Consider the following 23,521-nt stretch of genomic DNA (forward strand, 5'->3'; position numbering starts at 1 on the left):
AATATTTAAAGATATGTGAAAAGGCTAATGGTGTGTTAAGTGTGAAAAGCAGGAATCAAAATTATATATGGCATGATTACAACTTTGAAAAATATGCATATATGTAATATGTGAAGAAAAAATTGGAACAAAATTGTCAAAATGTTAGTGTTTGGCTCTACATGGTGATATTGAATATTTTTAGAAATTTACTTCTTTGTACTGTATGCTGGTTTTCTCCAGTTTTTTAAAAAGTCATTTCATTTTTATTAAGATTGTATAAGCACACAGTTTAAAGACCCAACAATTCTGTGAGATCTTATTATGGAGAAACAAAAGATCCCTCTCCACTTCCTTACAGAAAAGCCATTTCTTACTCCAATTTAACTCTTAGCTGTTGGGGTGCTTGGGTGGCTCAGTTAGTTAAGCGTCCAACTTCAGCTCAGGTCATGATCTCGCAGTTTGTGAGTTCAAGTCCCGCGTTGGGCTCTGTGCTGACAGCTCAGAGTCTGGAGCCTGCTTCGGATCCTGTGTCGTCTTCTCTCTCTGCCCCTCTCCTGCTCACACTCTGTCTCTCTCTCTCTCTCTCTCTCAAAAATAAATAAACATTAACTCTTGGCTGTTTATTTTGGTAAAAAAATACCCTCTTTTGACTTCACAACATGAATGATGAGGCTTTAGCTCTTTCACACATGCCTTCCACCTGCCATCCACCCTTTCACAGTAGCTAGAGTGTAATTTGTGTTTGATCACTAATCAGTATTTGTATTTTTATCGCTGTGTTGTCTTAGCTGAGCCATGTAGTGTACTATAATTATTCTTCCCTTCTGTACCACTTTTTGTTCCCTGGAATTAATAATTGTCTTGCTTCTTCCCTTGCTTTTTTCACTGCATGTTTCCCCACTTCACTCCAAACTTGCCTTTCCATGCAATCAAACATATCATGTATTCTATCAGTTTCTTCTTGGAGACATCCTTTGTGAGACTTCTGATGTGCTCCAATCTGGGCTGGTTACCTCTAGCCTGCTGCACAGCTTGGAATTTCCCTTCATTATTAGTGGGATTCTCTTGGGATCTATGTCTTGGATTGGATCTCTTTTTTTCTTTTTCTTTTCTTTCTTTTTTTAAAGTTTATTTATTTTGAGAACGAGAGAGAAAGATTTGGGTAGGAGCAGAGAGAGGGGAGAGAGAGTATCCCAAGCAGGCCCTGCACCGTCAGTGCAGAGCCTGATGCAAGGGTCAAACCCACAAATCGTGTGATTGTGACCTAAGCTGAAACCAAGAGTCGGATGCTTAATTGACTGAGCCACCCAGGTGCCCCTCTTTTTGTAGTTTTCATGTCCTCTTGGTTTATTCCCTCATTCTGCTGGAGTATATCTTTTATTAATTTTCTGAAAAAAGGTGCACTGTAGGCAAAACTTTTAACACCTGGTATTTTTCAAAATGTTTTTTATTTCCTTTATACCTGACTGACAGTTTGAAAATAGATTGGAAATCTTTTTTTTTCTCCCCCCTTTCTGAGTCTTGAAGGCATTGCTCCATTGTCTTCTAGCTTCAATGTATGCTATTGAAAGGTCTGATGGCAGTCTGATAGTTGATTTGTTGTCAAGAACCTGGTTTTTCTCTCTGGAAACTTTTAGGATCTGCCATTTTGCCCTCCTGAAATTTCATAAACATGGGCTTTGGGATAGGATCCAGCTGGCTTTCATGGACCCTTTCAATCTGGAAACTCATGTCCTTCAGTTCTGAGAAACTTTCTTGGTTTATTTCTTTGATCTCTTCATTTCCAGTTAATCTTTTCTGTTATACTAAAACTCCTAGTATTTAGATGTTGGAGTTCTTGGGCTGGTCCTCTATTTTTTTTTATTTGCTCCCTCTGTGTCTTTTTATTCTATTTTGGGGAGAGTTCCTCAATTTTATCATCCACCCCTTCAGTTGTTTCTTTAAATGTGATTCTATTTTTAATTTTTAAGAGCCTTTTCCTGTTCTTTAGATGTTCCTTCCCACCCACCCCCCCTTTGGCATCTTCTAAGTCTGGTTTGTCTTACTTTTTTGATTGAGCATCTTCTTTAATTTTTCTGAGGATATTAATGATAGTTATTCAAAGTTTTTGTCTCCCTGCATAGTATCACATTTTGGTCTCCGTCTTCCATGGTCGTTCCTCAGAGGTCCATTCATGTTTGTGAGAGTGGCACTGGGACATGTGGGAAGCTCTGTGTGTGAGTCCAGCTGGCTGACTCTGGCCTTTACTGAAGTTCAGGGTTTCCCCACCTCAGCACTATTGATATTTTCACTGGAAAATTCTTTGTTGTGGGGAACTGTCCTGTGTATTGTAGGACATTTAGCAGCATCCCTGGCCTCTTCCCTCTAGGTTCCTGTAGCACCCCACCCCAGTCATGACAATCAAAAGTGTCTCCAGACATTGCCAAATGTTCCCTTGGGGCAACATCACTCCTCACTATCCCTGGCACCCCCAGTTGAGAACCAGTGCTAGGGGTGATCTGTCGGGGCCTTTTCATTGGGGAAACTTTAACATCAGATTTTGGCCTTTCCTCTTGGGCTGCCACTGTTCTGGGAGGCGAGTGCAGGAAGCAGAGTGGGAGGCTTAATTTGTAGCATGTGCTCTGGACTTGTGTTCAGTATGTTCAACTGGACCTTGTCCTCCCATCCGGGGAGCTCTCTGTTCTACCCTTCCCAGACGCTCAATACCTCTGCCTTTTGTCAGGGTTGGGGAACGTGCTCACTGTGATAGGGGAGTGGAATCTGGGATTTAACTGCTTCTCAAGCAGACTCACTTCATCCCCTTGTTTGTGGCTCCAGCTTCAACCCATGTCAGAAGAACATGCCGCCACTGTTCCTGCACCTTCAGGGGCTTCTGTCATGCAGGATGGGTGCTTCCTGGCTTTCCCCTCATTGCTGGTCCCCTGAGTCTGTTAAGTCCATTCCCACTCAGTCTTTTGCATCCCAGCTTCTAAAATTGGGTGGTTCTCGTCTCCTTTCCCGTTTGCTTTGTCCCTGTGGCTTTCTGCCTTTTCTTTTCTTTTTCTTTTTTTTTTTTAATTACTGTAATGTTAGAGGATTTTGGAGTGATCTGAGATAAATGCATGTGTTCAGTTGGCCTTAACTGATTTAACTGAAGTCATCCCCATTTTTTTATATAATTAGAAAACATGAATACGAAGAACCGAGTTACAGCGATGGGTATTCTTTCCAGTGCCTGCTATCCAGTGTACCTTTCCTTAGCATCGAGCTACTTGGGAAAATGAATTCAGAAGAGGGTTGCTTGGGATGGAGGCTTTGGAGCACACAGAGTTAGAAGTCTTAGAGGGAATTTGTATTTTATCTGGGTCCTGGATCCCCGTGATGAACTTTTCCTTCCACGTGAGAGTGTGGCCTTCTAGTGACCAGGATTTGTGTGTCCGCCACATCCAGCATCTTACCGCCAGGCAGAGCCGAGTGGACACTGATACTCTAATTATGCAATTTCTCCTTTGCTAGACTCTGGGTAGAGTCTGTATAGACCGCGACTTTTCACTTAACCTATGTTTCAGCCAGGCCAGTTTTAAAACATACCGTATTAGGTTACAGGCTTTCCTTAGTTACATTTTAGTCCCCTTGATTAGATTTGGGTGTTTTCCAGTGTGACCCACACTGCAGATGACTAAAACGACTACGGTTTGATTTTCATTTATCTAATTCTCAAAATGTAGCCTCATGTCAGATTCTTGGGGTGTCCTACCATAGTTCCCCTTGATTTGTTAGCTACATGTACAGGTATTAATGACAGTGGGAGGTGGGAAGGAACACTCCCAGCTCAGGAGATGGTAGGGAGAGGATCTGGACAGTTTTCTTAGGTGAGGAGATGGCGTGTGTGTGTGGGTTAGGATGAGGAGAGGACATGGGAGACAAGGTATTCCGGGTCAAGAGAAAAGCCCAGAAGGAGGTGCACAGGAGAGGAAGGAGAGGAGCAGGCTGCTTCCACTGGGTGGTCCCCAGAAAAGCCCATAAACATAAGTTAGGAAGGGAATCTGATGTCAGCTGGGGCTGGCCTCCAACACCAGGCTAAAAAGGGTTTGGAGTTTCTAAGGGGTACTGTGAAGGCCAGGGAAGTCGTCTGAAGATCTGTGCCATGCTTGTGACACTTCTACAGATGCATTAGGTAATATGGATTTTTCCATGCAGCCTTTTCTAGTACTCAGGGGTGGACCAGTTATCTCCTCTCTGAACTCCTGTGCCACTTAGCATATGTATCTCCAGTCATTAATTTTGTGCCTACATTTGAGGCCTTCTTTGAACTCGTTCATCCCATTTAACCATAACAACGACCTTCTGAGGTAGGTGATATTAATCTACCCGTCCCCTGCCTTTTTTTTTTTTTAAATAAATGAGAAAACACATTCAGAGACACTGAAATAACCTCTACAGGTTACCCGCACTGCCCGCAAGAGGCGAAGCTGGACCTCAGACCAGGCCCTCTGGTTCCCCACGTGTAATTCACTATTCCACGGCCTTCCCCTTGCTGCCAGTGTCTTATTCAATCGCTTGACTTCCCTTAAGGGAGATGTGTGCTGTTGGATTTTCCAGGCAGCACATAACACACTCAGTAAAGGAGTTGACATGCTGGTCCATGGGCTCCGACAGGACTCCCCTCAGTGGGGTGCACAGGGTGGGCTCAGAGCTGGAACCACACAGGTTCCTGTGCAGTTTGACTGGACTGTAGAGCCCACACCTCTAAGTTTGAAAGCTACGCTACCTCCTCCCCCTCCCCCCCACCCTCTGACCAGCCCAGCTGCTCCCAGGGGACTTTCGACACCACTTCACCTAGTGCCCTGGGCTCAGCTGCTGTCCTCGGTGCCCTGGAGGGCGGGATCACTGCACCTGTCCCAGTGCTTCCTCCAAGGGTTTTGTGAGGATACGCCAAAGAGAATGGCACTTATCTGGTGCTTTTCTCACCAAGTTTTATTGTTGCCAGCTTCCTCGTCTGCCTGTAGTGTTATTTCTCTTTGATTTTGTTTCTCTGGCTCTGTTTGCTTCAGTACATGTCCCGTCTCCCTAGTCAGGTTCTTTATAGTGGGAAGTCCTGCTTCTGGATTGGCTGAGCTTCTTGGAACACACAAAATTGCTGGTGCAAACGTGTGTGTCCGATTACCGTTTTACATCCAGCCACCAAAAACTGTCTTTGGCTGTGTGCACTGTGGTGGCCATGTCATAGTCCACGTGTGTGTGACACTTTTTCACTGCTCAGGTCTCATTAGCCTTTGTTTTAGAAAACATACTTGAGGGGCGCCTGGCTGGCTCAGTTGGTTAAGCGTCCCACTCTTGGTTTCGGCTCAGGTCATGATCTCACAGCTCTGAGATCGAGCCCTGCATCAGGCTCCACCCTGACAGCGTGGAGCCTGTTTGGGATTCTCTCTCTCCTTCTCTCTCTGCCCCTCCCCCCCCAAATAAATAAATAAACTTAAAAAAATAAAAATAAAAAACACACTTCAGGTGTATTGGTGCAGCTGTATTCAGTCCTTGTCTGCCATGTAAACATACGCATTTATTAAACCAGCAAAACCACTCAGTGTGCTTTTCACAAAGTCGATTTTACCCTCAACCCTCATTTGCCACCTGTTTATTCCTCTGCCCCAAATCGGCTGAAATAAATGGCGAAGGAGCACCACTGGGCATGGTCCTAAGCTAGTGACCACCACGTACACTAAGTGCCATTCATACTCAGTCTTCCCAAAGCTTAGTCCATTTTATAGATAAAGGAAACAGAGATGGTAAGTAACTTGCCCAAGGCCACACAGCTAGTAAGCCTGTGAGTCAAAGATGCAAAAGGTCTGTGTACCAAACCCATGATCTGCTGCCTGGTTAAAATAAAGGGGCTAAGAGGGCCTAAACTCGTTCTTAGGAATGCATTCCTGCCTCACTTCTGCCCCACTCTCCTGTGCCTCTGGACACATGATGGGCTTCTTCAAGCCTCAGCTTCCTCATCTGTAAAGTGGGAGCTGCCCTATCTCATAGGCTAATGGTGCTGGTTCAGTGGGAGAGCTGGCGTTCTCATGAAAGCAGAAGCAAGCTGCTTTTCTCAGGGCTGGGAAGTGAAATAAGGCTGGAATAAGGTGGTGCAGTTACATGCTGCAGGCTTGGAAGGGCTTTGCTGGGAACCTTCTGTCATACAGAGCTGGGGGTGGGGCGGGGGGGAGTGGATGAGGGAAGTAAAGCAGAAGGGGTAGTGTCAGGGGTCTAGAACACGCATAAAGGAGGATAAGCCTGCTCAGCACCGTGGGGGAGTGTCATGGTGACCTAACTCCGGATGTTTCTGCCATGTGCAATACCTCCCGGAATTTCGGAGAAATCTCCATGAGAGAGAGAGAGAGAGAGAGAGAGAGAGAGAGAGAGTGTGTGTGTGTGTGTGTGTGTGTGTGCACGTGTGCATACCCACAGGGTCCTGGTCTTGCATACTTGTGGACCTGTGTGTGTTTTTTGGAAATTAAGGTGCAACTCACACAGCGTAAAATTCCTCATTTTAAAGTGTGCAGTTCAGTGGCATTTAGTACATTCACAGTGTCACGCAACCACCACCTCTGCGTGGCTGCAGAACTGTTCATCACCCCAACATAAAGCGTGTGTCTTTTTTAAAGGGTCTGTTCCATGAAAGTGTGTTTGCAAACTACATTCGGTTGTCCTGATCTTAACCGCCTGCCCAGAGATCTTCCTCGTCCTCCGATGGCAGATTGCACTGTATGTTTGGCCAAGGAGTGTGGTTCAAGTACTCAGATTCCAAATGGGCCTGTTAGTCACGGTTTAACCCCTCCACACAGTTTGGCTGCCTCATCCGGGCATGGAGGAAACCAGCGTTTCAGGCTTAATCAGAGTGCAGTTCCCAGGGTCTTCTCTTGCTGCTTGACTGCTTGGCTTCCTAGTATATTAAAAGCCCAGGAGTAAGCATATACGTCAATGAAAGTCTTCAGACTCCCTAAAGGTATTCCCTGGCCTCAAAGGCAGAGAAAGGCAGGCGTTAGTCCACAAATGGTGTTTCCTCTGGCTTTGGCCCATCCATAATCCCAGTTCTGTGTTGGCTGTCTGTGTTCCATGTGTGGTCCCCCACAGCCCCTCCTGTGAGAAGCCCAGGATACCTGTAGCCCAGATGTTGAGGGCTGCTCCGTGGAAGTGTCAGTCCTGGTACTCATATACGCCTCCCTCTGTGTAGCTAGTCTTGGGGTGACACCTACTCCAGTGTGATGCAGGGACCACAGCACTGGCTGATGTAGGGGGCCATCCCCATATAGTCTCCATGAGCTGCAGAGATGGGGCCAGTGAGTGGCAAATCCTTGCATATTGAGTGGGGGTGGATGGGAGGAGGGAGAGAGAGAGAAGAGGAGGAACAGCAGGAGAAGAAGAGTAAGAAGGTAGCTACCTTGGATAATCTGGGGAATACTTCATTCCGATTGGACTGCTTAGGTCCTGTGCCCATCCCAGAACCAATGACTATAGCCTAGGGGCAGGCAACAAGCCCCTTAGAAAATCCAGACCTACTTCATTCTGATTGGACTACTTAGGTCAGGTGCCCACCCGGGAACCAATGGCTTTGACCAGACCGTGCCGAATGAAACTCTGTGATCGGTTTAGCCCAACTAGGAATTCTTTTAGCTTAGTGTGGAGTCAGAATCACTGGAGGCATGTGTCTGGGTAGAGGAGAGATGGGTCTGAACTCCATCAGTTTTGGAAAGGAGGAAGTAGAAGGATGCTGGATAGACAGTCAACAGTATCCTCCTTACCTAGGTAAAATAAATGTCAAGACAATGAAAAAAGACAGTGGTGAAGAACAGTAGCAGGAACTCAAAATGCTGAAAGTGCCTCAGTCTGAGGCTCTACTCTTTAGCTTCCATTATTCAGGCGGATGGGTTGGACCCATTGGTGCAACATTAGAAAAAGAGCCCTGTTCGCAGGAGACAGTTTGATTCTTGGCTGACGGCAGTGACAGCAATATGAGAAGTTAGCCTGGAGAATCGAGACACCTGATCCACCTTTTCCAGCTTATTGTAGCAAGCCCAGCGCAGGCCAGCCGTGAGCCGGCTGCAGTGTACCTTTCGGACTTCACCTTCCCACGCACTGCCCTCGTTCAATTCAACAAGAATTTAATAAGCAACTACTATAAGCCAGGCATTGAATTGTCCCTGCCTCAGGGAGTCTGTGGAGGATACAGATAAGAAGAGAGGCAGTGCTATTACGTTGTAAGAAATGAGACGGCAGGCGAGGCCCAGGGTGCTGTGGAAACGCAGAGCGGTGGACGCTAAACCTGAATCGCAGGTTCAGAGAAGGTTTGCTGGATACAGAGATTTTGTGACCAAAGCCTGGAAGAAGATGAGTAGAAGCCGCCCAGGTAAGGAAGTCCGGGAGGGGAAGGACAGTGAGTAGCTGGGCAAGGGGCTGTCTTGCCAGGTATTGGGGACCGGCTTGGGTCCGATTGGGTGGTGATATCTTTTACTGAGATGGTGAACACAGGAGGAGTTGCAGATTTGGAGTGGAAGAAATAAGTACAGTGCAGAAATGTCGCATTTGAGATGCTTCTGATTCCGCCAAAAGGAAGCATCTAGAGCCGGGCCAGGAATTCAGAAGGCAGAGAGCTCCTTCAGATACACTTTCCTGACCATGTATTTGACCTCTCAAGCATAACACATCCAACATTGGTCTCTTGAGTTTTCTCTGTGGTGTGCTTCTCCACCCACAGGCTTCCTTCCTGTAAAAGACATTATCCATCCATCCAGCTCACGAGTGAACCCTGGATTCATCCAGAGACCTCTCTGACATTCAACCCCACACCCAGCCCATCCACCCAAGGCTGAGTCCACTTCCAGGGTAGATCTAGAATCCACCATTTCTCTAGTTGTCAGCGGCTACCACTTAGTCTGTGCCATCACCACCATCTTCTCTCACCTGCGTTACGGTAATGGCCTTTCTCCGCTACTCTTGTCTACCTCTAATTCACTCTCCACAAAGCAGCCTGAATTGCCTTTTTAAAAAAACAAATTTCTGTGACTTTGTTTTCTGAACTTTTAAATGACTTTCCACTGCAGCAGGCTCTAAGGATCCAGGATGGCTACCCCTCCTACCCCCCTTGTCTGTCACTCTGGCCTTTTCCCCCGGGCCCTCAGCATCTACCCTGGCGTTTCTGCCTCAGGGCTTTTGCACACACTGGCCTGTATCTGGCTCCTTAAAGTGTCCCACAGAGCTCACATTGGGTGTTGATTCTTCCAAGAGGTCTTTCCAACTGACTCTGGTCTTCCTGGCTGCTCTCTCTCCTAGTACCTGGCTCTTGTCCCTCATAGCAACTATCCCGATTTGCATGTCATGTCACTTCTGTCTCATTTTGTTAAATGCCTGGCTCAGTGCCTTAACTATATCAGACCCATCTCCCCTTTTTATAACGAATGCGTCTCCTTTCCTTATCCTCAAATGAAATCTACAGGAGGTATAACCTCTCTCTGCATATAATTTTAAGTCAGTGTAACATCTTATGCTATGTAGGAGAGTAAAAGGGAAGTAACTCACAATAAAAATGTTTATTTCAGTATTAAAACCTAAGTTCCGAGGGCTGAGTACTCCACAGATCACAGTGAAGTAGTCAGAAGCCTACACCTGTAGGTGGAATTGCCATCAATGCACAGCCATAGATGTTGACTAGCGTAGTTGTGTTTTATTGGTGTTCCAGGCTAAGAGCGATAGTGCGAGTGGCTTGCAGTTTTCTACAATGATAAGCAACTCCTGTAATGTCTTGAACAAAATAAAGTACAGTCTACCTTTCTCCTTCAATTTGCCCTGAAATTACCTTCCTAGAAAATTCATTAAAACCGTGCAACAAATACTTTATGCTCTTTATATACAACAGAGTTAGGTCCCGGATTCAGGTTATTATAAAAGGGTTTTTCATATTCATCAATGCCTGGCAGTATGCTCACCAATCGTGTGGGACCTGGGAGCGTTTCTCCTAATACAAGTTATGTAGCACGCAGACCTCCGTCCCTAGGTCCCCGTAGAGTTCCCCTATTCATGTTGACGATCAGAAACACCCCCCACATCTCCAAAATACCCCCCAACATGGACAGTACTGCCCGAGTGGAGAGGCGCCTTTCAAAACCCTATTATACTGTGAATTCGCGAGGGCAGCGTCCATGTCTGTCTCTCATTGTAGCGCTCACGGTGCTCGGCACCTCGCTGGCAGATACTTGGTGGAATAAATGAATGAACAAATAGGCCCCCAATATGAACTTTGTACCGAAAAGATTAGAAAAGGAGGATACTTCATGGAAGTGTGACCCGACATTTACCTTCTTTCTGTATGCCTTAGGCCAGCTGACTTCCGTTTTAGTGAAAGAGACTTGTAATTAGAGCTGCAAACAATGTAGAATTTCGGCTCCAAATCCTTTGCAACAAGGGAAGTCATCTCACGGTGCACATAAGAAATCGCACTGCCTCTGAGGTTGTGGTTTGTCTTTTTTTGGAAAGTCGGGCTTGTCTGTTGAAGAGCTCAAAACACTTGACCAGCTCTCTCATTTATCTTAACATGTGTATGCTATATTTACTCTCCCTTCACAGATGGGGAAATGAAGCTTGCCTAAGGGCCATATTTAGCTAAGTCTTGATCCTCTCTGCCTTGTGGGGTCAGCTCCGATAAAATAGAATCCCAATGCTTGATTTTTAGCCAGTAGTTGAAACCTCTTCCCACATGAAATCTGTTACTAGGGCTTCTCACAAGGGTGAAAAGTGTGAGTTTGAGCATTTTTAACCGTGTGATATGGCCGTCTTGTTCAGGCCTCTCCTTTGGAGATGAGGAAGTGCTAGTTCATAACTGGCCAGTCCCTTAGGGCGCTTTCTGCTGCCCCACGTCTCATTTCTCTCCTTTTTTTCCAGCTGATCCTAAGTGATCAGTCAGGTGGTCACAAGGAAGATAGTGATGGAACAGAAGCCAAAGAGCTGGTTCACTAGCTCTCAAATAATTGTTAAATTAATTGGAAGACTGACTTATTTTGAATCCAAATACATGAAGACGACAGTCGCCAAAAGTTAGAAGCTAAACCTTCAGTTTTAAGAATTTTTTTTTTTGCCCACAGCTACTCAGGCCAGTGATCTAGAAATAGCGTATCCCAACCGAACTGAAGATTAAAAATATATAATAATAATAAAGCCAAATATTTGGAAAGATTTTGAAAAACAGTGATCTCTTAGGAATGTATAGCCCTTGGACAGAATTCTTTCTCCTCCCCCAATTCTCTTTAGTCCAAGGAGGGGATGGGCAAATCCAATAAACTCCTCACTGATGCTTGTTGAACCAAACGCTCCCCAAAGGGACCCAACCCAGCTTCCTTGAAAAGCAAAGTTATTTTTAACAGGGTGCAAGGTGATACTTTCATTTCACAGAGTTAAATGCAAAATGAACTCAAAGGTGACCAAAAACACTATACAGAGAGGCCGAGGCTTCCCAGACTGCTATCACCGAGAATTACTGCAGAAGTGTTTATAAGTTGGATGGAAGACACAACACTTTCCATCTTCAGAAGCTAGCTGGAGTGCAGGTGGCCTCTTGGCTTTGGTAAAGCACCCTTTGGGGGGTGGAGGGTTTAAGAGCCGTGCCTGATACCTATTTTGGGCTTCTTACTAGAAACAGATGTTTGGATGGAGATTGCTACTGTGCACTTGGGAAGTTACTAAGTTGCTCCTGCATATTTCACAAGCCACCAGTTGTGAGGGGCATTCTTGCTTGCTTGTCTTACATTTTATCTATCTCTTAAAGTAGTCGGAAGCTGTTCTAGACTTTAGACGCCTGGGGCCTGTCTGTTAAAGAATTCTTCTGCTGTGGTCTCGCTTTTTCTCATCGTAGGTTGTTACAGAGGAAAACTCTTACAGGTTTTGATAAATGACTTGTTTCCTAAATTGAAGTAACCTCCTGCCTTCTAAGCATTTGTCACTGACATTCTCCCATTTTATGGGCAGAGAAACTAAGCCTCCAAGAAATGAGTTGACCAAGGCCACGTGGCCAGTAGGTCATACATGTGTCAGTCCTTTCCATTTGGTAAGGCACTTCTCAGTTGCTGCCTCTTCTAAGTCTTTTCTTAGCATTGCCTAATGACCGTAACCCTTGGCATTTACCCCATTCTGATTTGTCCTAAAAGTGTTTGCATACGTTTGTCTCCCTTACCAGGAAATGCCTCTGAGCAGAAGCTGTTAGAAATGTTTGTGTCTCTCCACACCTTTCAGTTCTTCCTCCTCAGAGCTAAACTTCTGCGTGTGGCCACACCAGCACTGCAGTGTCGTCTTCTAGGCTGTGGCCTTGAGGTCTGCGAAGCACTGGTGAGGTGCACGGCCAACATCGCCCATGTGAGCTCATTGCCTTTGTTTGGACATACAGATATCTTATGAGAGAGCTTTCCACACATTTATAAGGTGTTTTACAAATCAGATATGGTCTGAATCTTCTCCTTCCTTAATTTCCCTGATGATTGCACCATTCTGGGCACATAGTAGGTGCTTATTAATGTTCCTTGGATGAAGCACTTATATATTCAGCCTACTCTAGTTTACACTTTTCTTTCTTTCATTGTGTATGACTATCTTTTTTTTTTTTTTAAGATTTTGATTTTAGGGGCATCTGGGTGGCTCAGTCAGTTGAGCGTCCGACTTCGGCTCACATCATGATTTCACAATTCGTCAGTTGGAGCCCCACATAGGGTTTGCTGCTGTTAGAGCAGAAGCCTGCTTCAGATCCTCTGTCCCTCTCTCTCTCTCTCTCTCCCTCTACCCCGCTCATGCTCTCTCTCTCAAAAATAAATTTTAAAACAACATTTAAAAAATGATTTTATTTTTAAGTAATTTCTACACTCAACATGGGGCTCGAACTCACAACCCCAAGATCAAGAGTCGCACGTTCTACCGACTGAGCCAGCCAGGCGCCCTATGACTATCTTTTATATGCATACATCCTGAATTCCCAACTAAACCACAAGCTCCAGAGGGGACAGTTATTTCCTTTCTTTGTGTGTGCGTATCTTGGGAATAGCTCGCATGGCATATGGGCTCAGTGAATCTCTGCTGATTGATTTTAAGTGACCAGCGTGTGGTCGCATGCCAGCTAACAAAACATGGCAAGGACCGTGCTGTCCACTGTGAGTGGTTTTGCTTAAGGTGTATGTTTTGGATATGTATTTCTAATAGGCATACATGGCCTAAAAACGTGCATTTTACACAGGATTCACAAAAGTGGGAGGGAGCACCCAGGTCCACAGGAAGGGGACAGAGGTGGTGCAGAAGTAGGGGCGCTCAGGGCACCGTCGGCTGTCCTGTACGTAAAGAGAGGTCTCCCGACCGATGGGCGTTTGCCGCAGTTCTCTGTCGCACGTAAAGACCTCTTGTTTCCTCTCGGAGCCCGTTTCTTGTCTCTTCTTGTTGCAGATTCCGGTCAGGTTGTAAAAGTATGATAGTTTTCAACGGTTAAGGTTGTCATCATCACAGATCAAAGACTCTTGACAGGAATGGAGAGAGCCTATCCATGAAGCTATCAGGACACAGTTTTAAAAAACTGATAGTTCTGGTACCTTGCCAGTTGGGTAGGAAGCTAAGGATTTCACTAAGTAATCCAACAATCCTGTTGACCGAACTCACTGTTGTTTTTCATGGTTTTAATGTTAAGGTACTCGTTTTTAATACGCTTTTCTCTATTCCTGAGAATGTTCCAGTTACCATGAGGAGATATTTAAATATCTGCCTTTTTAAATTGATTGGTTTAAATACAATCGATTGGTTAATTAGGAGGACACTAGAGAACCAGCTTTGAGGAGTTCTGACTTTGGTTAAGTGGCTGTTTAAGAGTAAGGGCTGTGGGGTGCCTGGGTGGCTCAATCAGTCCCTTAAGTGTCCAACTGCTGCTCAGGTCATGATCTCGCGTTTCTTGAGTTTGGGCCCCGCGTTGGGCTCTGTGCTGACAGCTCAGAGCCTGGAGCCTGCTTCAGATTCTGTGTCTCCCTCTCTCTCTGCCCCTCCCCTGCTCTCTCTCTCTCCACCTCTCTCAAAGATAAAGATTAAAAAAAAATTAAAAGTAAGAACTGTTGCTCCACATCCCACTTTCTTTGTTTCGCCAATTTCATATGTACAGCTGGAGATGAAAAGTTCTATGTGCTTCAGCTTATTTATCCCCGAATCCAAATCTTCGTTGCACATTATTAAGTTCACTCAAGATACTGCACAGTAGTGGGGATGCTTGGGTGACCCAGTCGGTTAAGCTTCCAACTCTTGATCTCAGCTTGGGTCTTGATCTCAGGGTTGTGAGTTCGAGTTCCGCACTGGGCTCAGTGCTGGGTGTGGAGCCTACTTAAAAACAAAAAGATACTGCTCAGTGGGCACAAACAATTTCATACGGTGATGCAAGGTGCAGCATGCACGGGGGATAATTTATTTTTTTAATTTGCTCTCTATTATTGGGCTTCCAATTACTCATGCTGAATGGAAGCAGAAAGGTCTTCTTAAAATAACTGCCAGTTATTTAGCAGCAGATTAGAGGCAGAAGTTCATTTTCGATAGTTCACACATAAGAAGTAACATTGGCTTCCAAGAAGTTCTAAAGATACTTTGTTTTTCTTTTAATAATCTCAATCTATCACATTTTAATTATTCCAACAAAATCTGCAATTTAACAGGTATCTAGAAATGATTAGGCCAATTTCCTTCCTATATGTCTGCGTGTCTCTCCTTGAGGAAAGTCAGTATTCGTTGTAGTTACAAAAGGAATCTGTACAGCAGACCTATGTTCTGTAGAATGTTTGCATTAATGTTATTAAGCATTTCTAAAGAACTTTGCATTCACTTTGCATTCTTGATTTCTGGTAATCCCCTTCTGGAGAAAGAGTGCACATTCTGTTTCCCTGATGAGGTAAATTTGCTTGAAAAATAAAAATTTTTCATTAAAAAATCTAATTTGATTTTCTTTTTTTCTTTCTTTTGGTTACATTTAAAGCAGCCCTGTCTCTTGAGTTCCAAAATGACTAATTAGTACAATGATAATATAGCATTCTCTTTCATTGATCTGAAAATTATACTGTCCTCAGGAGACCTCAGTTTGATTTGTGTATTTTGATGCCAGTGGAGAAAATGTTCTTTCTCACAAACGAGTCTCTTCTCTGTGATGTGAAACCAGCCCCGGTGTGAGACGGAGGGGACCCGGCCTGGAATTGCAGAGGAAAAGGAGCCTTGGTTTCCCGTGGGATGAAGGATTTATGGTGCAGCCTTGGAAGAATTCTTGCATGTGCCTGGCACCATGCTGAATGCTTTAGTTGCATTATTTCATTGATTCCTCAGAATCCTATGAGATAGGCTCCTCATTTCTCGTTCTGGGAAAAATGGATATGTATGAGGAGAGATTTTTTTAATGTTTACTTACTTACTTTGAGAGAGAAAGAGTGTGTACATGAGCATGATCAGGGGAGGGGCAGAGAGAGAGAGAATCCCAAGCAGGCAGAGCCTGCTTGTGGGGCTCTATCTCATGAACCGTGAGATCATGACCTGAGCAGAAATCAAGAGTCGGACCCTTAACCGACTGAACCACACAGGCGCCCTGAGGAGAGATTTTTAACAAGAGCACCCACACATTCACTCCCTGACCATGCTGAGCCCACGTTTGCTCAGCATCCTAGAGTGCCAGGTAGAATGCTAACATTAATGCTGTCCTACTTCCCCTATGGACATGCAGTTGTATAGGCAGCAGAGCAGAAAGTGTATTTATTTAATTCCCCTCGTCTACTGTTGAACACTCAAACTGATTTGTAAAAATGTGTTGCATTTTTCACAGTAGCCTTTTTTTTTTTTAATTTTCTTAATGTTTTTATTATTTATTTTTGAGAGAGACAGACAGAGCACGAGCAGGGGAGGGGCAAAGACAGAAGGAAGCAGAATCTGAAGCAGGCTCCAGGCTCTGAGCTGTCAGCACAGAGCCCGACCTGAGGCTCGAACTCAAGAACCGTGAGATCATGACCTGAGCCGAAGTTGGATGCTTAACCAACTGAGCCACCCAGGCGCCCCCATAGTAGCCCTCTTTAAGTAACTGGCTCTGTGTGGTACAACGTGTTTCACACCCACTCTGTCTGATATCGTCATTAATTAACATCATTCGTTAACGCCAGAGCACTACTGCTCTATTCAAAACCAGTTAGAGGCCCCCTGTTGTAAAAGTGAAGGCCAAAGAAGATGGGGGAGGGCATTTCTCCTCTTGTCCTGTAATAGCCAATACCTGAGAAATCTTCCACTGCTCCCCGGCTCCAGACTGGCAGTGTGCTTTTTGAAAGGATCACAGGAAAACTGAAGGGTTAACTGCAAAGTCAAGAATTGGAGACATTAACGTGCTTGTGTGGACATTGTATTAAGAAAAACATTGGAAGATGACATGGAAAGAAAATTGTCCTGCAAGGGAAATGTACTGCTGAACTCTGAGTGGAAAGTGTTTTTAATACAACTTCAGTTCTGTGTTTGTGCAGTTTTAGTTGTGGAGGGTGGTGGCCAAGACGAAGAATAAAGCTTCCCTGAAACCAGATGAGAATCCAACCACGACAAAAATAGAGTCCTGACAGCTCACTCTCCAGAATGTAAATAAGCAGAATATTTGTGTCATAGAGAGTAGTGTAAGCAAAACAGGATCCTCTGCCTTTTGTGATAGAGAGATGCTAAAACAGCCATCGATAGGACAACCCTTCCTTCTGTGGAAGTCAAAGGAGCAGGTTAAAATTTTACAGCAGTCTAGCGGCGCCTGGGTGGCTCAATTGGTTGAGCGTCCAGACTCTTGGTTTCGGCTCAGGTCATGATCCCAGGGCCGTGGGATTGAGCTCTGCATTGGGCTCCATGCCTGCTTGAGATTCTCTCTCTCTCCCTCTCTCCTTCTGCCCCTCCCCCACATCTGTGCTCATGCACATGCTCACTCTCTCTCTCTAAAATTAAATGAATAAGGGAGGGGAGCCTGGGTGTCTCAGTCGGTTAAGCATCCAACTTCGGATCAGGAGTTTGTGAGTTTGAGCCCTGTGTCGGGCTCTGTGCTGACAGCTCAGAGCCTGGAGCCTGCTTCAGAGTCTGTGTCTCCCTCTCTCTGCCCCTCCACTCCTCATGCCCTGCCCCTCTCTCTCAAAAAAAACCATTAAAAAATTTTTTTAATTAAAAACATAGTAAATAAAATTATATCGCAGTCTAATGTATTCTTGTTTGGAAAGATCTCCAAGAAATACTTGAAGGATGTGGAACAACACAGACTGAGCTTTTCTGTGTACAGATGTTTGAATATGGACAGTTGTGGGTTTATACATGCATGGAAAGAGAACCGGAAAGGTACACATGAAAACACCTACAGTGGGAGAAGGGAATGGAAATTGAAGAGGAAAGGGGGATTTGTGTGCATTGACTTTATGTGTTTTCTATCTTTAAATTTACACACACGTGCTCACATGTAATTAAGAGAACTATATAAAGAGGGAAAGCAAAGATTTAAGGTCTCGGTGAAGATATGTAGTGGTTAAGGCATAGCTTCTGGAGTAAAACTGCCAGGGTTTGAATCCCATGTCCGTTCCTCTGGTTGTAGCTCCTTCCACAGAATATTTCACTTCTGTGCCTCCTTTTACACTGGAGAACAGGTTTAATCGTACTTCTGTCATATGGTTGTTACAAGGATGAGATGAGTAACGCAGGGGAGAGCGTATGGATCACGTCCTGACGTGCAGTACACATTCAGCATATGTTAGTCATTTTAAACCAAAATACTCCGACAACTTCTAGCTTTAATCAATTCTTTGTGCAAACTTTGTTTACAATGTTTCTAGTGACAGCTTTACTAATCACAATATATTTTCTCCAAGTTTGGTTGTAGTTGTTAATGATACTGTCACATCCTTAGCCCACCGGTAACCTCAAGAGGAAGAGTAACAAAACAAATGGAATTTTCTTGTTTTATGTGGAGTGTCATACTTCCTGTTTGTGGAATTCTCCGGACTTTGCTTCCTTGACCGTGTAGTCTTACATACATAATAAACTAAAGAAATGGGACTAATGAGGTTTTTCTCTCTTCCTTAGGAAGACTATGATCGTCTGAGGCCTTTATCTTATCCAATGACCGATGTCTTCCTTATATGCTTCTCTGTGGTAAATCCAGCCTCGTTTCAAAATGTGAAAGAGGAGTGGGTACCCGAACTTAAGGAATACGCACCAAACGTACCCTTTTTATTAATAGGAACTCAGGTATGTCTGCTTTGATTTTACCCATTGAAGAAGAGTCTCTGGCATATCTTGTGGGGTTGCTCTCAAATGGTACTAAAGTTTAGCCAATGATAATGCACATTGAATCTCAGCTGCAAGTTATAATACATTCTATTTATTGTAGAAAAATAAGAATTTGGGAAAAGTAGTGCCAAAGGAAAACAATCATACTGGTTGGGGTTTTAGAAGTGAAGTTCTCTTTTTTACTCTCTTCTTGATATGTGGGGATTAAATGGGACTACAGGCTTTATCTTTAAAGACTTGTAACATTATGGGACATATTGAACTTTCTTGATTAGATTGATCTCCGAGATGACCCCAAAACTTTAGCAAGACTGAATGATATGAAAGAAAAGCCCATTTGTGTGGAACAAGGACAGAAACTAGCAAAAGAGGTAATAGAACCTTCACGGAATTTAAAAATGAATGTAAGGGGCGCCCGGGTGTCTCAGTGAGTTGAGCGTCTGACTTCGGCTCAGGTCACGATCTCACAGCTCGTGAGTTCAAGTCCCACGTCGGGCTCTGTGCTGACAGCTCAGAGCCTGGAGCCTGCTTCAGAGTCTGTGTCTCCCTCTCTCTCTGCCCCTGCCCCACTTGCTCTGTCTCTGTCTCTCTCAAAAACAGAAACAAAAAAATAAAAATAAAAGTGAATGTAAGACAAGCTTCGGTAATGATAGAAGCTAACATTGTGCATTTGCTGTATGCCAGGCACTGTGCTGAGTGCTTTACATGCATTATCTCATGTAATCCTTGCACCTCCTCGGGTAGGTCTGACCAGTTCCCTATTTACAGAAGGGAAAACGGGTGTGGCGATGTCAGATAACTTGTCCAGTCCCATAGCTAATAAATGGCGGAGCTGGAGTGCGGGGAAGGCCTGATTGCAGAGCCCAGGCTCTTACACCTGCACGACGCTGCCAGCAGTATTTTCCTAGTAAGTCACGTGTAGAAAGAGGCATCAAAAAAAGCCCTTTTTAATCACTTAAACATTTGTACTGTGCCAACGCAGGCTCTGTCTTTGGTTAAGACGCATGGAGTAAGTGCGTGTGGTGTGGCACAGGATGAGTTTAAATCTGCAGTTAAAAGCAAAAATGTATGTACTAGGTTTGAAAAGAAGCGTGTTGAATTTTCTTCCACCCTTTTATGAAAGATAGAGAACATTCGCATTCTAAAAAATATACAACTGTGTTGTGCACAATAACTTTTAACTTCTATTCTTCCTCTCCCTGAAGCTAGGCTTACTTTTTTCTCTGTTTGGCCCTAACATTATTGGATTCTATTTTTCAGATGTGACTTTAATAGGTCTTTTGTGGAAACAGAATCTAATAAAGTCTTTTTAAATGTACTATCAGGAGGCAGAAGAAAGCAAGAAAACTTTTTGGAGGACAGTTTTTCCTAAAACAAAAAGACAGATAGCTTCACTGACAAATTGGTTTAGACATTCAGTGCTTGGCATATGGTAGGTAACCAGTAAATACTTGATGCAATAAATTTTCATAGAATAAGTGTGGAAGGATATATGCTTACTTTTGAAGTTAGCTATTGCTGGGTTTTACGACTATGAATGATTTCATTCTTTCTGCACGGCTGTGTTTTATCATTTTCCTTATAATGGTGTGTTGCATACCAAATGTGTAAGAAAGATTTTATATGTTTGTGGTGTTTTTTCCTCTTTCCCAGATAGGAGCATGCTGTTATGTGGAATGTTCGGCTTTAACCCAGAAGGGACTGAAGACTGTTTTTGATGAGGCTATCATAGCCATTTTAACTCCAAAGAAACACACAGTAAAAAAAAGAATAGGATCAAGATGTATAAACTGTTGTTTGATTACGTGAGAAACATCTTCAGTGGCCAAGGAAACTGTCCATTTCTCTCAAAAAGCGTATGAAATGCTACAGCTATACCCAGACATCTGATAATGAAGCGGTTTAAAACTTGAAAGAAAAAAAAAAAAACCCAAAAAACCCTGTCCTCAGAATTCTATAAAATTCATTAAGAATGTTTCTTAAATAAGGTCCAAGAAGCAGCAAACAGCATCTGAAGCCACAATCTATTATAAATACTTTATTTCAACTAGAAGGTACAATCTCTCAGGGGTTTCATAGTTTAAAAAGCTACAATCACATCATGTTGTAACTACATAAAAACAAAAAAAAAAAAAACAACAAAAAAACACAACAGTGCTGTAAATGGAACTGCCTGGCTTAGACCATATACATTTCTGCACAGTCTTTATGGAATCTGCACAAAGAAATATCTTCTCCCTTTGCTCCAATTAATTGTTCTTGTACGTAAGTTGCTTTCTATTCCAGTATATCCAGAGTGGTGAAATCACAAGGCCAGCCACGTAGCCAAAGGTCGCTCCAAGCGTACAGGAGATGGGCCATACCTGAGGAGAGAATGTATGAGATCAAAAAAGAACAACTGTTTTATTATTACTTGAGCACAAGTGTAACCTAAATATTTCTATATTAAAGCTTAATGTGCTTTCTTAAAGAATGCCAAAAGTGTAATAAGGTCATAACTGCATTTATCACGAACACTAAAAATGTACACATTTTTATGTGCATTCAGCTGTAACAAGGCATCTGGCGACTGTAGATTTAGTTTGATGCTCCCCAAACTGCATGAGATACATCCTAAAATTACAAATTAAAATTCTGGGTCAGACTTTGTCATAATCCTGGACTCGATATAGCTGTCTGAAGTAGTTGGCAATTTTGTTCTTTAATTTCCACCTTGGCTTATATATACAATGAAACGAGAAGTGTATGTTGACCAAAGTACAAGAAAGTTGAATTTGTGCTAAAGAGAACAGACCTAGAATTCAAGCATGTTACATGGAATTTATAACAAAGCAACTGCTTCCATAATAAAACTGATGTCACCTTTCAGACACAGGTATTGGAACCATAGCAGGAGTTCTAGAGCCACAACTTCAGTACACACCTAGAGCGTCAGTTAAATACTGGCTTCTAAATACCTATCTTCTCCAGCCATGTTACGTTTCGCACTATTACATCAAGCAAGCCAGAAGTGTAAATAATGTTGATTTCTTTCATCCGCAAGCAGTGCATGCCGGTCCCTAGGTGAAAGGCCCTGCTTTAAAAAAAATTATGTTCATCTGAGAAGCTTACTTGGTATACTGGAGCCATTTCTAATCTTTCTCTGGGGGATCAGGCCATAGAACTGTGTTAGAGGTGAACCATCTTAATTACTAGTTCTATAACCTAATTAAGCTTTCTTGTTTGGTCTGCTGTGGATCCGCCTTGTTCCAAGTGCCATGCAACAGACAATAGTGTTAGACAAAAAGTTTCCGTGTGAACAAATTAATGCGGTTCAGAGAAGCATAATCTAACCCATAAAATTTTCTCCAGTCTTTCCTACATTTAAACTTGCTGTTGACTAAATTATGATTTATTTATGTCTTTGGTGAGCTTCTGTTAATTTCCATGACTTGAGCTAATAGCTGTGTCTATTGCACAGATTGGGTAATGGAACACTAAACTTTTATACTTGAAAATGACAGCCTTAAATGCTCATATCAGTCACAAATCTAGGATGTACTGTCTTGTATGTGAGCTTTGTAGAGATTTTTAAAAATATAAGCATCATCTTCCCCATTGAAGAGTGGAGAGTCTACTGGATAACTAGTCAGGAACTTTCTTTCTGAACTGGACAGTGGATGTCTTCCTTCTCCCAAGAAGTGATGGTTCACATTAAGTACCATGGCCTTATGTATGCTCAAATGGAATCCTTATGTACTTTCTCACTTAATTTGGGTCTATTATTAGCTATTTTTAGAACTGAAAAGAATTGCATAAATCAATTAGCATATGAGTTAAGTTGTCCAACACATGGTATAAAGGAATTAAGACAGTAAAGTATTATACATTTCCAACTTGACTTTGGGGGTTTGATGGGGATTTTTTTTTTTTCTCAAATTCACCTCTGAAACTTTCCACACCTGGGTTTACTAGCCAGTTAAAATTAAAAGCTAGAATTTGTCCTGCCCCAAGAGAAATGGACTAGGAATCTGGAAACACAAACTCTGATGTCACCTCTGTTTCCTGCCTGGGCCTCAGTTTCCTCATCTATAAACATGGGAGGTAGAACGAGAGGATCTCCAACATCTCTCCCATTTATCAACTCTTCTGATTCTCTTCTTTTTTTGGACCTTACCTTTTCAGCTGCACATTCTTAAGATGGTAAAAATCCTGTACATAGATTATTAGAACTCTAAGCAAAGATGATTGTATCATCTGAACCTGAGGTGCCTTAGGTACTCTATTGACCTTGATGGGGTTTGGAGTTTCCCATTGCTTATTAAGAGCCTTTTCATTGCTTTGGTTCTTTAGGATTTCTTTTTGCACTCAATCCTTCCTGTCACTTTAACTAAAAACCAAAGATTTGTTTTCTATTCATAAGCAGATTATAGAAAAATTGCCTTATTTTCAGAAGCATGTCTTCATTAAAGACTTAAGTTTCAGTAGAAATTGAGACCAATCACTGGAACAACTAGTTCAAAGTAGTCAAATATCTGGGAAATAAAATACTTCAAAAATATCTGACTGACATGAATTTTGCTAGTTAATGCAAATGCATTGCTTCAAATAAGGTCATGTATGAATGAATTGAAAAGAAACGTACCGTTAATTTTTTTTTGCATATAATCAATTCTAAAGTTCTCAAGAGTAATTTTAGGGGCTCCCTGAAATCTTATTTAATACTTTGCTAACTTGTACCTTTTTTTTGTCTCTACAGATACATTTTAGGTTAGCCCATGTTGAATTACCTTATTTCTAATAAGTAGAGCCTGAATTAATGGTTTTTATTGTGAATTAGTTACTTTAGGCATTGCTTCCATTTGATTTCTAATTATTACTTTTAAGTACCAAATTAAATACTGGTTTGTTGGTTGTTGCTTTTTAAGTGATTGTTACTTTAACAGTGTCCCATTTTAACACATGGGGTTATAAATAAAATAATATGCATAGTTTACTATCTATGTAAAGCACTGAACTTCTTACCTTAGTTTTTATTTAACACCCAATGTAAACATTTGGGATAATACTCATTCCTCTGTTTCTCATGCTGTGAGTCTAATCACCAGCCAAGTGTGAGCACCTGCACTTTGTTAAAAAGCGCATTGTCAAAGTGTAGACAGAATAATAATCCCTCGTGAATCCCAGCCAGATTCCAATTTGGGTCACTTCTACTTGAATCACTATAATTTCAGTATGGCTCTTTGTTTCCAAACATGTACATACACAGTCA

The 23,521-nt window shown here is 43.0% G+C and overlaps 2 protein-coding genes across 4 annotated transcripts in view; one reads left to right on the top strand and one right to left on the bottom strand.

Moving 5' to 3' along the window:
- Nucleotides 1-20,419, top strand: part of RHOQ (ras homolog family member Q) — a 34,698-nt gene extending 14,279 nt beyond the window's left edge. The window contains exons 3-6 of one of the 2 annotated variants that reach the window (XM_047067802.1): nt 18,064-18,228; nt 18,546-18,641; nt 19,596-19,702; nt 19,924-20,013. In XM_047067802.1, the coding sequence (XP_046923758.1) occupies nt 18,064-18,228; nt 18,546-18,641; nt 19,596-19,702; nt 19,924 (369 nt within the window). In that variant the 3' untranslated portion in view covers nt 19,925-20,013. Of the gene's footprint in view, nt 1-18,063; nt 18,229-18,545; nt 18,642-19,595; nt 19,703-19,923 lie in introns of both variants that reach the window. The other variant, XM_047067801.1, reaches the window with a different exon arrangement.
- Nucleotides 20,283-23,521, bottom strand: part of PIGF (phosphatidylinositol glycan anchor biosynthesis class F) — a 34,349-nt gene continuing 31,110 nt past the window's right edge. For both annotated transcript variants that reach the window (XM_047067798.1, XM_047067799.1), the window contains exon 6: nt 20,283-20,633. In XM_047067798.1, the coding sequence (XP_046923754.1) occupies nt 20,520-20,633 (114 nt within the window). In that variant the 3' untranslated portion in view covers nt 20,283-20,519. The remainder of the gene's footprint in view (nt 20,634-23,521) is intronic.

Source organism: Lynx rufus, unplaced genomic scaffold (assembly GCF_022079265.1).
Source record: "Lynx rufus isolate CCGP_SWC_20201006 ecotype Redwood Valley unplaced genomic scaffold, mLynRuf1.p SCAF_8, whole genome shotgun sequence".
Taxonomy (NCBI): domain Eukaryota; kingdom Metazoa; phylum Chordata; class Mammalia; order Carnivora; family Felidae; genus Lynx; species Lynx rufus.